At 38.8% G+C, this 15,173-nt stretch overlaps 1 protein-coding gene across 2 annotated transcripts; it reads left to right on the plus strand.

Annotated features, from left to right (window-relative positions):
* Positions 1-168: 168 nt before the first annotated feature.
* LOC143849881 (mitochondrial pyruvate carrier 1) lies at positions 169-10,028 on the plus strand. Of its 2 annotated transcripts, XM_077359165.1 has the most exons (5): positions 174-380; positions 4,729-4,843; positions 4,964-5,018; positions 5,147-5,282; positions 9,792-10,028. In XM_077359165.1, the coding sequence occupies exons 2-5, from the start codon at positions 4,751-4,753 to the stop codon at positions 9,826-9,828; spliced, it is 321 nt and encodes a 106-aa protein (XP_077215280.1). In that variant the 5' UTR covers positions 174-380; positions 4,729-4,750; the 3' UTR covers positions 9,829-10,028. The 2 variants fall into 2 exon arrangements, with proteins under 2 accessions (XP_077215281.1, XP_077215280.1); XM_077359166.1 differs by lacking the exon at positions 9,792-10,028 and having other exon boundaries at positions 169-380; positions 5,147-5,286.
* The last annotated feature ends 5,145 nt before the right edge of the window (positions 10,029-15,173 follow it).

The following is a 15,173-nucleotide window of genomic DNA, read 5'->3' on the forward strand; positions in this document are numbered from 1 at the left end:
CCAAGGTGTATTTATTGCTTATACGGGGATTTGAGCCCCTTACTTTGTCTTTTAGTCGGCGTGTCTCTATTGGTCGACGCCCGTTCTTTTTCACAAAACGGGATCTTGTTTTCATAGCAAATCTCGTGGCTAAAAGAGGCGTTTATGAAGGCGTGGGTGGAAAATGGAAATGTCAAATGATGGCAAAAGGGGGTGGAAATATCATTTCTTTGTCTTATCTCCCTTAAAAGTCCGATCAAACAAGGGGTGTTCTCGTGCGTGGGCTAAAATCTAAGGCTTCTCCAATCAGTCCTCGCAACCCTAATAAAATTCCCCCCTTCTCTCTCTCTCTCTCTCTCTCTGTCTCTGATTTAGAAGTCTAGATCTCTCGGTTCTCACAGGTACAATCAGTCCCTGTCTTCCTCTCTCCTTCATTATTACTGTTTTATTAAATATTGATTAAAAAAGGATGATTGATGTTTAGAGATGTAAAAAGTTCATTGACTCTTCTTGTTTCGATTGTATCGTTCAGCTAACAATATTCTATTAGGGATTGGAGAATTATGGTTTCAATGTCCTCTTATTTTCTTAAGCATATACGTATCTGTTTGGAAATAATTGGTACAATCAAAGTTGTAATCATATGTATATTGTGTATGATATGTGTCTTATCTGTTTCGGCCTGAATTCAGCCACACTTTATAACAGTTTTCTGCACTGTAGATCATCCCACATTCAAATACTGGATACAATTAGGCAATCAGGCCAGATCCACATTCAGGGCATAGAGGCTGTTGGATCCTCTAGATTCATTTGACCAATAGGTTACTCATAGATTGTTTTTCAAAGGTTCTTTACATTATGAAGAAACATATCCATTTTAAAGATGCATTTCTTCATGCCCTTGGGCCCTCTTCATTTCAGATTGTCACAATCTGAAACAAACAGGGCCTTGGAAGTTGCAACTAGTTGAAATTGGATTTTCTTATGAATTAACTGGAACGTAAAATAAGACAATATTATTATGAATGGGAAATGGTAGTTTACTATGTTTACCAAGTTTACAGCTGTGACACAGAGAAGAATAAGTATTTTTATTGCGAGATGAAACTAAAACTATATGGCAAAGAACACTAGGGTTCGTTCGAGTGAGTCGATGATGTCACATGGACGACGACAGTGATGATGTGGTGGCAGTTTAGAGCTCAATTCCTGAACTAGTATGTGACTGCGGCGAAGTTGTGGAGTCTGTTTGAAAGTAGAGGTTGCATATACTCTGTCTCTAGCGAGTGACATCCCTTCCCCACCACCAGATCCTTCCCAAGCACATACTCAGGTGTAAAGAAAAAATAGCAATGTAACTGAGAAGCAAACAACAATTTATGTTGAATTCTAGGTATGACATGGACATCGGGAATATGAAACAAGCCAAGAAATGATGAGAAAAACACTCTACTGATGTGGCCATGTGGGTGATGGGAAGGGAGGATCCAACACTGGTGATAGTGCGAGAATAACTGGAATATGGAATGGGGAACTCATGCTACATGTATCATCTATAATATAGTGAGTGGCACCCTTATCCACAACCCATGGAGCTTTGGAAGGTAAGGTGAGTGTTATGCCTCCCATATGATTAGTCAAGATAGAGCCATTAAAAGATGATTTGTCAAGATAGAAGGAGAGCATCGAGAGAATGTGACTCCTAGCAGTAGTAGTAATCGACAGTTGTATAGTTGTGTTTTTCACAAATCTGACAACCTTAAGAAGAGCGTAGAGATGGGGCAAGGTGGAAGGAGGCACAGTTCTAGGACCGTGAGGATAACGTTGTAGTGGAGCAAGCCCACGAGATAGCTGAGATGTTGAGAGAAGACCATCCTGATCTCACGATTGTGTGCCATGTCTCGAATGAGGATTGTGATTATTGCCACGAGGTGTTGCTATAGATGATGATGAGAAGGATAACCTCGTCCTCTCCCATTGCCATGACCACATCCCCTTTTAGAAGAATTATTGTGAGATGAATAAAAAAAATTCAAAGCTTTCCGAAGAGGCGTGGATGGATGTGGGGGGCTTAGATGAATTCTTTGATGGTTTAGTCTCAGTCATCATGCTGTCATGCTGAAACAATAAAACTTGGATCTCAACAAATGTCAGAAAGAAAGTCTTAGTCATCAAGAAATAGGTTAAAATCTTGTAGCATCCTCGAGTCCTTGAAGAGTAGCGGACTTTGTGTCATTAATCAGATGTTACATAGCCACGCACTAATCAAAATATTCTTCATTTGCCAAGGATTTTTGAATTGTTGATTTTCCTTTCTTTCAATTTTTCAAGATAACCCGGAGTTGCATGATCTGAGAATTGGATTATTCAAAGTGAAAGGACTGTATTGCCTTCCACAATTTCCCGCCAGACGTGATATACAACACTTGAGGAAGCACTTCAGGTGAGAGGGGGGAGTTAGTCCTCGCTATTAGAATCTAATCTGTGGCATATCATGACTCATACGCCGAGTTGCACTCCAAACAAATGGGAATACCACCAATAGATTCACTAACTTTGGGAATTTGGTCTTCCCTTCTATTGAATCTACCTTTTTTAGTTTACCGGGAGAAAAATCTAGGCCTTCCAGGCGATCAAGGAGTCTTTAAACCTATGATTTGTGGACACGGACATGAGTGTCGTGTGTTGACACGGACACGGCAAATCCCCAAACTTTAGAAACATGGACACGGCTAAAATAGAAAGTATACGTAATCATGATTTGTGGATATGAATTCGTGTGTCCAGTTCTGACATGGATACGAGTTGTCTAAATAGGTAAACACGATATTCAATAAAAAATAGAATGTCACACTAGACACGGTACAAAAACATGCCCACACTCCCACATTAAGTCTAACACTTCCAGCAATAAAGTAAAAGTGTCCAAAGGAGTGTCGACACGTGTGGACACTCGTGTCATGTTGGGCACGGCAGGACACATGAGTAGGCAATAAATTCGAAGTGTCGCCCAAATCATAGCTTTAAACACAAAGATAGGAGGGATTTGACCCTTCCACAGGAGGAATTTTTTATGGAAATTTTAATGGTGACGAGTAGAGAAAATATGGGAAACGAGGAGGATGAGTTATGGGGACATGAATTGAAGAGGGATCATGATGAAGCTCTAAGAAAGAAATAAAAAAATATGGAGAATGGAAGGACACTAAATGAAATTGGGACATAGGTTGGTGAAATGATGCAAAAATTGGCATAAAGAAAGTGGAGATGATGAAGACTCCAGAGAAAGGGAGATACAAGGTTGGAATGGGGTGATTTGATCACAAGAGAGAATTTGGTTCTCTGGTGCTTTTCAGATCCATTTTAAGTTTCCCGATGTTGTTTCATTAGCGACTCTTATTCTACACTTAATGCGAATTATCAAGTTTATAGCCATTAAAAAAATCTCAGTAACTTCAGATATGTTTTATGGTCTTGTTTTAATTGTTTCGTTTATTTCTCAGTCGAGAAATAAAAAAAAGAATACATCAGTTTCCGTGCATCCTTAGCTGGGCTTGTTGCTATATCTTCAATTCTGCATAATAAACAACCAACATTTTAGCAACTGTTGCTGCTCAGCTTTGCACACATTAATACACCACATGTTTGGTAAAAATGCAGTAGTTTGTAATTGAAACTAATTGTAATTAGAGTGTGATACACATGGCATTCTTCGTACCTGTTTACACATTTTATGCTTTGTGTGTGTGTGTGTGTGAAGGAGCCTGGTTTTTGTTTAGATATCTCTTTCAAGCACTTCTCAAGTGCAATCAATGTGCAGCAGCCATTGCTCCTAAAACCTTTTTGTGCTAGGTAAGTGTACCATCCTTGTGTTCAAGTCTTAAAAAAAAGGGCGGCCCAGTGCTAGGTAAGTGTACCATCCTTTTGTTTAAGTTTGTGTATAATTATTTATCTTTTGTTTATTTTTTCCGACACGTGAATTGTCCTGTGGTTAGCTTAGAAAGGGCTCCCAAAGTTAGTTCTTTCCCAAGGTGTTCTTTTTTTTGTTGTTAATGTACAAATTGATCTTCGTTTTAGGATACTGAACTTTCTTATCTGTTGTCATTGATTGTATCTTGCATTAATTGCTGAGTCATTGTGTTACTTTTGGTTTGTTTATTATGCTTTCAATAGAGAGATTTTTCTAGATTTACTCGCCAAGTTGGTGAGCAATAATGTGTCTTCATTGTATAAAAAAGGGGTCCATTTGGGAAACTGATGCCTCATGGAACCTTGTACATATTTTCCCTGTATAAGTAAATATATTGATAACGCAATATTCTGATTCTGTATTTTTTTTAAATTTTCCTGTGGTTCAACTATTTAGTGTCAGAACAGGGTACTAGTTGGCCACTTCAAAAATAAAAATTAAAAAACCCACCAGGGTACTAGTTGGCATTATTTGCTTGTTCATTGTTTGAACTTTGAAGTCTGAAGCAGTCTTCCATTTGGAATTGGACATTTTGTTACTTTGCTTTGTATGTTCTATGTATTGCACAGTTGTTTAATCTTTTTACAGGCACTTATTGTAAAAGCTAACAAGCCTCAGGTGAACTAGTTAGTTTCCACTTTCCTGTCTCTAGTTTCAATGAGTTCAATCCACATTATCTTCTTACTTTGATATTTTTTCCCGCAAAGTTTCTGACATCATCCATCTTTAATATTAAATTGAATACTTATGTGACGACAACCATCTTATTCCCTCAGGCACCTAGACAAGCAGCTGTAAATGGCACTCTTCCGAACTTTCTGGAACAGTCCTGTTGGTCCCAAAACAACCCATTTTTGGGGTCCTGTTGCCAATTGGGGCTTCGTTATTGCTGTATGGTTTGCTTCTCTTCTTTGTCACTTGTCAGCTTCTCATATTATTTGTGTTTCGAGCGTACAGCATGTTACTTAAGAATATTTGGTTCACTTGTAAGATTTTAAGCTGTTCGTGCAGGGATTGGTGGATACACAAAAGCCCCCAGAATTGCTATCTGGCAACATGAGTGCAGGTTAAAAATATCTGAATTAGAAAATTTAAATGCCCTCTATCCTTATTACGCGGGTTAGAGTTAGATCCTATCCTTATTATGCGGGTTAGAGTTAGATCCAAATTTCACCTTCAATTTTGTTGTTGTAGCAATGTGTGTTTATTCGGCACTTTTCATGAGGTTCGCTTGGATGGTACAACCACGCAACTATTTGCTTCTAGCTTGTCATGTCTCTAACGAAACGGTTCACCTCTATCAGTTTTCGCGTTGGGCGAAGGCACAGGGGTAAGGATTTGATCAATTAAACCTATATTTTTGTTTTCCTCAGTAAATGATAGCAAGTTTAACTCATCTAATATTTTGTTTTATGCCTTCCCTTATAATATTTATTTTTAGTGGATCTTTACCTGTTTCTACTGTATTAACTGTTTCATTCATTACTGCATTCTATAATTCATCGTTTCCCTGAGATCTTCAATGGTTTTTTCTGCCTCCATGCTTAGTTTTTGGGAGCAAAGACTGCCTTTTTCCAAGGTAAATGCCGTTATCTTTTTTTGTATGAATAAAGAGCTGTCTATGGGTCCCTTTGTGGGCTGTGTATGTTGTGAAGGGAGAAGTCCTGTCTATTATATTATCTATTGAAAGCAAGGATTGAAAACACTGTATCAGGTGTTGATTCTGCTCTATAAAAAGAGAGTGAGTTGATTCGCGGTTCCGGTATAACTTGGGTGCCTCCCTGTGATGTTATAGTATGTGGATTTTTTTTTAAAAAAGTTGAAAATTGGAAGGAATAATGTATGATATATTCATTATACATGAATTCCAAGGTCCTATGTCCAATTGGACTTGGCTCCCTATCTGCAACACCTGGTGCAGTATTGGCATGTGGGATCCATGATAGTAGGTGGACCCCACGATGCATGGCCCTGCAGTACAAAACTCTTGTCTGTCAGTAAGGTCCAAGTTGTCGAATCAATTGGTGAGTTTTTACATCGTGGACCATTCATGGTGGCCCCATCTAATGGGGATGAGTCCTGTTAGAGAGAATGTCTGCATATTATTATGCTGTAATCATTAAGGGCATTAGTGAAATTTCCTGTATGAGGAAGTTAGTGAATAATAGAAGAGCACTCCTACGTCAGTAAGGCTCGGGATTTTGCTCTGTATTCTTCCCTTATTCTTCTTCATTTTCTCGTTCCTCTTTCCACAATCATAACATGATCTCAGAGCATATCTGAACCCTAGAAGATCAGATCACTACTAGAGCTTCTGATTGTTTTTATTTGCGGTTTTTTTCCCCTCAGATCTGGTTTGAACGGGGGGTTCTTCTTGTGTCCATACGACCTTATAGCTGATGTCATCAAGTGTTTGACAACCAGACACCTTCTAATCCACTCCAAACCCTAGCTCATGTAATTTCTCCCCACTTTATGAGAATGTGTTTTTGTTTGAATTTTTGGAGAAGATTTGAAGGTTTGTCTGTAAAAGATCCAATTTTATTCCATAAAAATTCAGTTTTGTGTAGATCTTCAAATCTAGGTCTCTCGGACATGGATCAATAAATGTGATTCTTTGTAATAGGATTGTATTATGGCTTGGGAGACAGAGAGGTGGTTTCATGAAGTTAGTTGTGGTTTAAGGAAGATGTGACGATTGTCCCACTTTGATATTACTGCAATCCTTGAAGTTGGTGACTGGTTGTTGGATTATAAAATCATTATGCTTTGTGAAGTGTTGACTTACTTCTACAACTTGTGGACTGCAAAGTGTTATTTGTTTGTGTGTGTGCGCGCATGCGCGTGTGGTGGTGGTTGTGGGGGGGGGGGGGGGGGGGGGGGGGGAACACAACTAGTTTTTAACCTTAGATGGCCGAAGAATAGTCATCAAATATGAGCACTGTGTTTTTTGGATGTGAGGATTTCAAAGTTCCGATTATCTGGGGACTGGGAAGTCCCTAACACTACAATTTGGCTGAACGGAGTGAATTGTTTACACTTTACAGTGGTCTCAATATTTCTAGTTATTGGTGCTAAGAAGTCAGATTATGTTAATGGGTTGATTAAACCCCCAAATCAGAAGATTCCAGATACAATGATTGGGAGTCCAATAACCCATTATTAATGTCATGGTTATTGAACTCCATGGAGCCTCATCTTACCTGTAAGTATGTATTGAACTCCATGGAGCATCAGCTTGCCTGATGTATTTTCTTTCTATAGCCAAATAAATCAGGGATATTGCTCAAGAGTTATATTCAGGTTATGAATAGTATATAGATCTCCATGGCTTATGGGAAGAGTTTATGTTTTTTGAAGACGTTCATCTCCATTGTACTTAAGATGATGGACAACTCAAGCAACATCAAGGAAATAGGATAATCTTTGAGTTACTTGCTGGCTTGAATGCGGGATTTGAACCCATTCAAGCTCACATCCTTGGAAATCAAACTCTTCTATATTTGAACTACATATATGTCTTACTTCATAGAGATGAACCCAGAAGAATAGGTTTGTATACTTCATCTCGTGCATCGTGCTCATGATAGATCCGCTCTTCTCTTTGATTCTAGGGATCAAGAGGAAGATGTAGTGGTAGAGGTTGTGGAAATGATAACAATGTCGGGAAAAGATTGGTGGGGGGTAACCTTGATAGTGCTGGGCAAGGTATATCCATTGGGGCTCGTGTCCTTCTAACCTAAATGTTTTTGGTGTGATGCCATTGTAACAACTTGTCATTTGATTATCGACTGCCTTTTCTGTTCTAAACCTTAAGTCTCCCTTTTCTCGGTTTGATTGTCTCCCATTACTCGTTTTGATTCTGTTCGTTTTCCATTTATTATCCATCTTCGTATTTTCTGTTGCATTTATCTCATCGGACCTGTCTAGAGATACGATAGAAGGAGACCTTCCTTCGCTTTTAATTTCTCTCGCTTCTTTCCGTCAAGCGAGAGTAGGAGATCGTCCAGTATTTCCAGGTTTTAGAAATCTCAGGATGGGGGAGAGATTTCTAAAACCTGGATTTCTTACTTAAAATCCAAGATAATGGATTGTAAAATCCAGAATTTTAAACCGCTTTCAAACTAAAACCTGGATTCTGAATTCCATGAATTCAAACAGCCCCTTAATGTATTTTCGTGGGCTACTCTCGAACTCAAAAAGAACACAAGTACATCGATCCTATAACTGGTAAATGATATGTATCCATGGGTGTTTGCTTCTTTGAAGATTAACCCTAATTTTCTAGTGAAGAAAAAATCTCCCACGGATGTAGTATTGCCCATTTTGTCGTTGAAGGAGAGTCATATCAAAATCCCACACAAAAGAAGGTCAAGAGGCTCACCAAGTACAAAGGGAATAAGAATCATAACTTATAATGTAGGAGGAAAGGAGAGATGCACCCACAAGTCCATGCTCCACAATCTGACTTACTCCCTTTCTGTCTCTATTGATTCCACGAATTTTGATTTACACGTCCTTAAGGAAAGAGATCTTGCACAACTCATCTCATAAATCGATTTGTTTCATATGATTTTTTGCCAATTCCTATAAAGCCTTTGTTGCAGCTCTTTCTTCTGACAGTGTTCCCAAAAGACGTGAAGATGCTATGTCACAGGCTCACAACCCATATGGGGAAAAGTGATGGAAGAAGAGACGATGAACTGAGATATATGTATGTAAATGGGAATGCTAATGTGTCCACCTTCATTTAAATATTAGCATGATGTCCCACTTGTTTTGGACAAATTAAAAGCATGAGCATATTCATAATTACATTGTTTTTTCTCGTTTCCTCTTTGTATGGACAGCAACTTCCTCGTTTTCTCCTTCCTGGCCGTTTGTAGTGGTTGTTTGCAGCGACAAGAGATAGAGAGATCGTTTGGGAGAGAGTTTAGAGGCCAACATAATTGAAGATTTCGTCCTTGTTTCACCCTTGCTCCCTTCTATTTCTTTGGACTGAAAACCTCTCTGCTAGGATTTACACTCGCGTGGAGAGAGGGAGGGAGCTGCCGAGATCAGTCACATTTATTATGAGATCATGTGATTTGTTTGTTAGAAAAATGATTGTCACTCCTCGCAGGTGGATTTGAACCGGATTTGCTGCCACTTCGGTGCCTACTGTTGTTAGACTAGATCTGAAAACCCCAGAGAGAGAGAGAGAGAGAGAGAGAGAGAGAGAGAGAGAGAGAGAGTCATGTGGAATCATCGATGGGAGAGCCATGAGACTGCAAAGGAGGCAGCGGGATGGAGAAGAAAAGGCTAATGATCAGACTATCCATGCTTCTGATTTTTTACCTTTAATGTGCTTGTTAGATTTTTTTCATAGATAAGGATGAACTTTGATCCTTGACCTTATTTATACATACCTGACAGCATTACTGCTAGGGAAATAGGCAACTTCGAGTGTGCTTGTTACAGAGCTTCAGTTAGTCTATTTACCATAGAAATAAAGGATTGAAAGATATTTTTGTCTAATTCTTAGCTTTGCTCTATTAGCTATGGGAAAAGAGTTATTCCTCAGAAGGAGGTTCTCTTCTTTACTCTATCGTCGGGACATAAACTGGGGCCCGCTGTCTCCTATTGTAGGTCCCATTGATTCAACTAATGGAAATGAGAGCTCTAAATATTCAGTGAGTTTTGTAGTATAGAAATTTGGATGGTTAATGGTAGCTGTAAAATCTGTTGAATTACGGTTTTAGCTGTTGAACAACAACAAAAAACTTACATTGTAGGATTCTACAAGTTTCGTTACACGTTGGAATTACAGTTTTTAATTGCTCGTGACTTCCTTTCACAGGTATTTGCAGAAGAAAGAGGAAGTTGAAAAGCAGTAACTTTTAGATGACCCCATCTTCACTTCCAAGATTGTTTTCCAGGCATTTAGAAATCATGCTCGAGCATGCTTTACTGTATAATGCATCACTCAATGCAGTCCTTGCAAATTACTTAACTCAGATGGTGTTTGATTAGAGAATTCTATGGTTTTGCTTGCTATTTATTGACCAATAAAAATGCCAACATATCTTACTTGGAAGCACTGCCCATTTTGCTAGTTCCAGAGCTAGAAAGACTGGTGGATTTTAATAATTTAGTTTTAGGAGGTTTCGGTAATTTCTCTTTAAGAAGGGTATGATTAGTTTGAGTATGGAAATACATTCATTTCCTTTGCATCTATCCCAATCTATGATACTGTCAGATTGAAACAAAGTATCCAACGAAGAGGGATAAAGTTGAGCCAAAAGATCTGGATTCAAGATAAACTCACGAGGAAGTGGTATCTCTAGATCTTCCGATAAACTCACAAGCATATATAGAAACTAGTATTCTGGTCCCTTGCTATGCATGGTGTAAAATGATGGGTCCCACACCATCAAAACTTGAGGTGTAAAATGGTGGGGCCCACCCTAATGCATAGGTTTGGATAGAGATGGTGGACCCCACATCATCAATAACATTTAGGGGTAAATAGTGGGCTCAACCTTATGCATAGGTTACGGTAAGGATGGTGGCCCCCACCCATCAAAACTTGAGGTGTAAAATGGTAGGCCCCATCACAAAAAAAACATGAGGTATAAAAGTTGGCCCCATCCAATCAATAACATGAGATGTAAAATGATATGCATGGGTCTGGGTGGAGATGGTGAGCCCACCACATCAAAACGTGAGGTGTAGAATGGTGGGCCCCACCCATTCTAGTCATGGTTGTCAAATGTTGGGCCCCACCAATCATAGCATGAGGTGTAAGATAACTGGCTCACCAGAGCAAGTGTAAAATAGTGTCCCCCAAACATGCTATGCCTGAGTCTAAAGTGTTAGGCCCCATCTCATCCCATCAAAACAAAACATGAGGTATAAAGAAAAGGTTTTCCAATAAAAAAAATTCTTGGAAAGAAAGCAAAAGACAATGGAAAGAAATATGCTCAGTATATATTATTAGGGAATTGCTAGCGTAAATTGATGCTCGTTTTGAAGGTGCCGCCCTTGATATTTGTACAGTTTTTAAGAAGCTTCTATTAGATCAAATATCAAGGGTCGTACTTCCGTCGTAGCACCAATACGAGCATGTCTACCCACTGATGTATAATTTCTCAATATTTCCATACCCATGATTCAAAACATATCACAGAGTGGCATGGGTATTTTGGTCTTTTTACAAGGTAATTTTCATCTTTTCACATGTAAGGACATTTTGGTATTTTTACATGTAAGGACATTTTTATGAGCAGATTGAAGGCCCCATGCATTTGAAAAATCCACTCAAATGTAAAAGACTTGTAAATTGTCAAACTAGACGACTGCTTTTGCAAATAAAGCAAAGGAGAAGACTTATTTTGCAATTTGCAATTTGCAATTTCCAATTCAAGTTGACTGGGGGGCGAATTATCCTACGGAGCGTGCGAACAATTAATAATTCCTCCAAGACCCAAGGCTGGGTGTTTTGAAAAATTCACCCAAATGTGAAAGTCTCGTAAATTGTCAAACTAGACGACTGTTTTTGCAAATAAAGCAAAGGAGAAGACTTATTTTGCAAAAACTACTTATTTTGCAAAAACCCATTTCCAATTCAAGTTGAAAGGGTGCGAATTATCCAACAGGGGTTGCGAATTTATCATCTTCCTTTCCAAAAGACAACTAATAATTCCTAGGGGTGCAACTCGGGTTGGGCGGGTCAGGTTTAATTTTTTACAGGAAAACCAGAGATTCCTAAACCGACCCTACCCAAGATAGTTTCTTGGGTTGGGTCGGGTTATATTTTTTTAGCGTAAGATAGCGACTAATTTTAAAGATTGTAGAAGAAAAAAGAAATCTTCACACCAAAATTTTCTAAATTTATGTCATCAAGTGTATACTTTAAGAAGGACTCTATATTTTCACATATCAGACATGATCACCTCAATCAAAACAATTGTATCAATATGTTGGAAAATAATTTTCTATGTTATTCAAGAGATATTTAAGAAAGTCACAGTGCACCCATATGAGTCGGGTCGGGTTTCGGGTTTTTTTTCTTTAAACTCAGCCCTACCCAAGATTGAGTCGGGTTTTCCAATTTAAAACCCGACCCTACCCAAGACCCAAGATTTCTAAACCCAAACTATGTTATTTTCGGGTTGGGTCGATGTCGTTCGGGTAATACCCGACCCAAGTTGCAACCCTAATTAGTGTAATAAACATGGCTGAGAGAAGTAAAACCAATTTCAGGAGGAAGACGGTTGATAATTCCTTATTTGGGGATTTTCAATTGGGAAGGAGTTCTGTTGTAGATTTTCAAATTTTTTGTCTTTTATATTTACTTTCTCATTGTGTTCTAAACTAAGTTGTGCTGGCATGTTCAGGAACCTCCATTTTAATTTCAAAGATCTGCAATTTTTCCTCTTTCATTTTCATAAATATGTTTCTTCTTCTCTTGCATTCTTTTTCTTCTAGAGTGTGGCTTTTGGCTTAAGAAAAAAAATCAAAGGAAATTTGGTTATGGATTTCTTCTATGGTGTATCCGGATATATTATGAGCTTATGTATACCAAGGGAAATAGAGCTAGGAGGACGATCCCTCTATATTTATAGTCGCAATATTACTACTTGAAATATTACTAGGCCCCTCTTGGTTGAGTTGCTGAAGAAGGCCACAATCTTCTATTATTTGTGGAGAAAGAGATTGGAAGGTAGAGAAAGGTTTCACAGGGAAAACTACCCTTCCCATGCCATGCGGCATGTGGGGATTTGTTAGGTTATACTCTCGGTCTCCATAGCAGCACGCATTGCAAATAAAGCAAAGTAGAAGACTTGTTTTGCAAAACTCTGAAAAACAATGGTCATCATTTGCATATTAATTGAGATTTTATACGGTGTATGAGCAGGCATGCTTGTGTAAGAGGCACTGCACTGTTTCTACGGTGCTGCTGTTGGATCAAATATCAAGGGTGGTACTCCCATCATATGGCTTACACAAGCATGCATGGGCGGGCACTATATATTTTCTCATTAATCAGTTATCTACTTCTGGGGCTACATGGAGTGTGTAGGAAGAAACTAATGGAGCCAAATCTATAATAAGTAGCTATATACTAGTTATCAAAAGCTAATGGATCCTAAAAATGCGGACATTGCCCAATATGTCTTTCTAAGCATAAAGAAAAGCATCATTCGAGGTTTTAAGATGGAAAACTTAAAAGACAAAATTGAGTGTTTTCGTTTTAAATGGATAGGCCTTTCCATCTTAAAAGGCCTTTTCTTGCACAACCAAACAAAGAAAATAGTGAAAACATGAAAAGGGTTTTCATTTCCACCACCGTCTTACCAACCTAACATGTCAAAGTCCAAAGGTCGCTTTGGTCGCAGGTAGTTATCCCGTAGAATAGTGGTAAGTATTGTTTGGTTTTCAACCTCATAGAGTAGTGGCAGGGAGTGTCATTACCAAAATAATAAGAGAAGACACATAGAATTAGAAAAAGAACAACATTCTCAAGAAAATCCAAGCAAAAATTACCTTTTTGGTGGTTTTTTGGTTAGATTTTGTTGAGAGTTTGATGGCATACCGCATCATCAGATAAGCAAGAGACACCAGGAGACATCGGTGTTAGTCTTGCGCATGATTTCAATGCTATATTGGCAAGCAAACAAAGGATTTTGATGACATGACATCCAAAACCCAAGAAAAACTTCTTAATCCCCCCTCCCCCAAGGATGTGCTTTCGGTTGTGCTCAATCAAAGAACTAGAATCATCTGATGTGGTTGAGGCGCAAGGGGGCACAATAGGCTAGGCTAGTGACGGCCAATAATATTGATGGATCAAAGAACTTTCATGCAGTCGGTTCATGCCAATTGTTTTCCTATCGTCTGCAACAAGCAATGATGATAAGATTGCATAACAGCAACTTTTATGGCTGATATTCCAATGAATCCACTAAATTTTCCTATTTATTTTCTAATTATATGATTTATTGGACCATAATTATCTTTTGGGAAAAATTCCCAAAACTGTTTCTTATTTCTGAAATTACAATCGAATGCCAGTCTGACTCAATTTTCACATAAAACTGCGGTCGAACGAATGAAAAGACGGAAATGCCTTTCGAAGTGGTTTTAGCTCTCTTTTCTCCATTCTCACATTTTTTACGAACTCTTGCTGCGTTTTCTTCGGTTGTCGCCTTCTTCCCATGACGTTGATTCCTCTCTAGCCGCTGCATTTGCTCCACTTTGGTCGTCGCCTTCCCGAGGATCCACCTATCATGCGTTGCGTTTTGCCGAGCCATTCTTGCAAGCAAACTTCATTGAAATAGCAAAACGAGCAACCGTCGGCCACCTAAATGGTAAATCACACAATTCTTTTACTTTTATATTTTTGAGAATTGAACTGAATCAATTTTGAAAATGTATGTAATGTAAAAAAATCCAGTCAAAGTAGTCAATTCGGTGTAAAAATGGTGAAATGTCAGGTTGTGTCAAGAAAATGTGAGGTCGTGTTGGAAAAAATGTTGGTCATGTTGAAACTGTCAAGTCGTGTTAGGAAAAAGTTGGGTCGTGTTGACCCTACTATCCTGACATGATGACCACACTTTTGGAGTCGTCTTGCTAAGTTAAACAAAGGGTGAAAGAAGCGAAGTTAAAAGCAAATGTTAAAACAAACCCACTAAAGGGGTAAATACAATGTACTATTGGATGTAGCACCTTAAGCAACAATCAAAGGAGTATCGCGCCATCCACTGTGCATTCGAGTCTTAGGCCAAGCTACGAGGGGTTGTGTCTTAACGACGTATATAGCATAGCGTATTCGCGTACAATACACCCGGGCGGGCCTATCATATCAATAGGGTTGTAGAAAGAGAACCCAACCACCTATTTCATTCGACGTTTAGACAGTGAGAGCACTAGATGACTCGTCTGAATAAAATAACCACTCACTGGATATTGGCAGATCAAAAAGCCTCGTGTAAGTCGTCCTTAGTCCTAAAAAGCCCTCAGGCTTGGGGTCTAATTGGGGCAATTTTGGGATAAGTTGGGTAGTATTCAAACCATAATGGTAAAATATCAGGGCATGCTGGGGAATGTAGGGTCAAGTCGGGTCTAGTCAACTCGCTGCCAATACGACTCGGAAATTTCATAGCACGACCTTAACTTTTCCCGACACAACTCAACATTTCACCGACTTGACCATGCAATTCTTGAAACAGCTCGAAAT

This window comes from Tasmannia lanceolata, unplaced genomic scaffold, assembly GCF_043159265.1.
Source record: "Tasmannia lanceolata isolate RefF3 unplaced genomic scaffold, GAP_Taslan_0.1 ptg000018l, whole genome shotgun sequence".
NCBI lineage: Eukaryota > Viridiplantae > Streptophyta > Magnoliopsida > Canellales > Winteraceae > Tasmannia > Tasmannia lanceolata.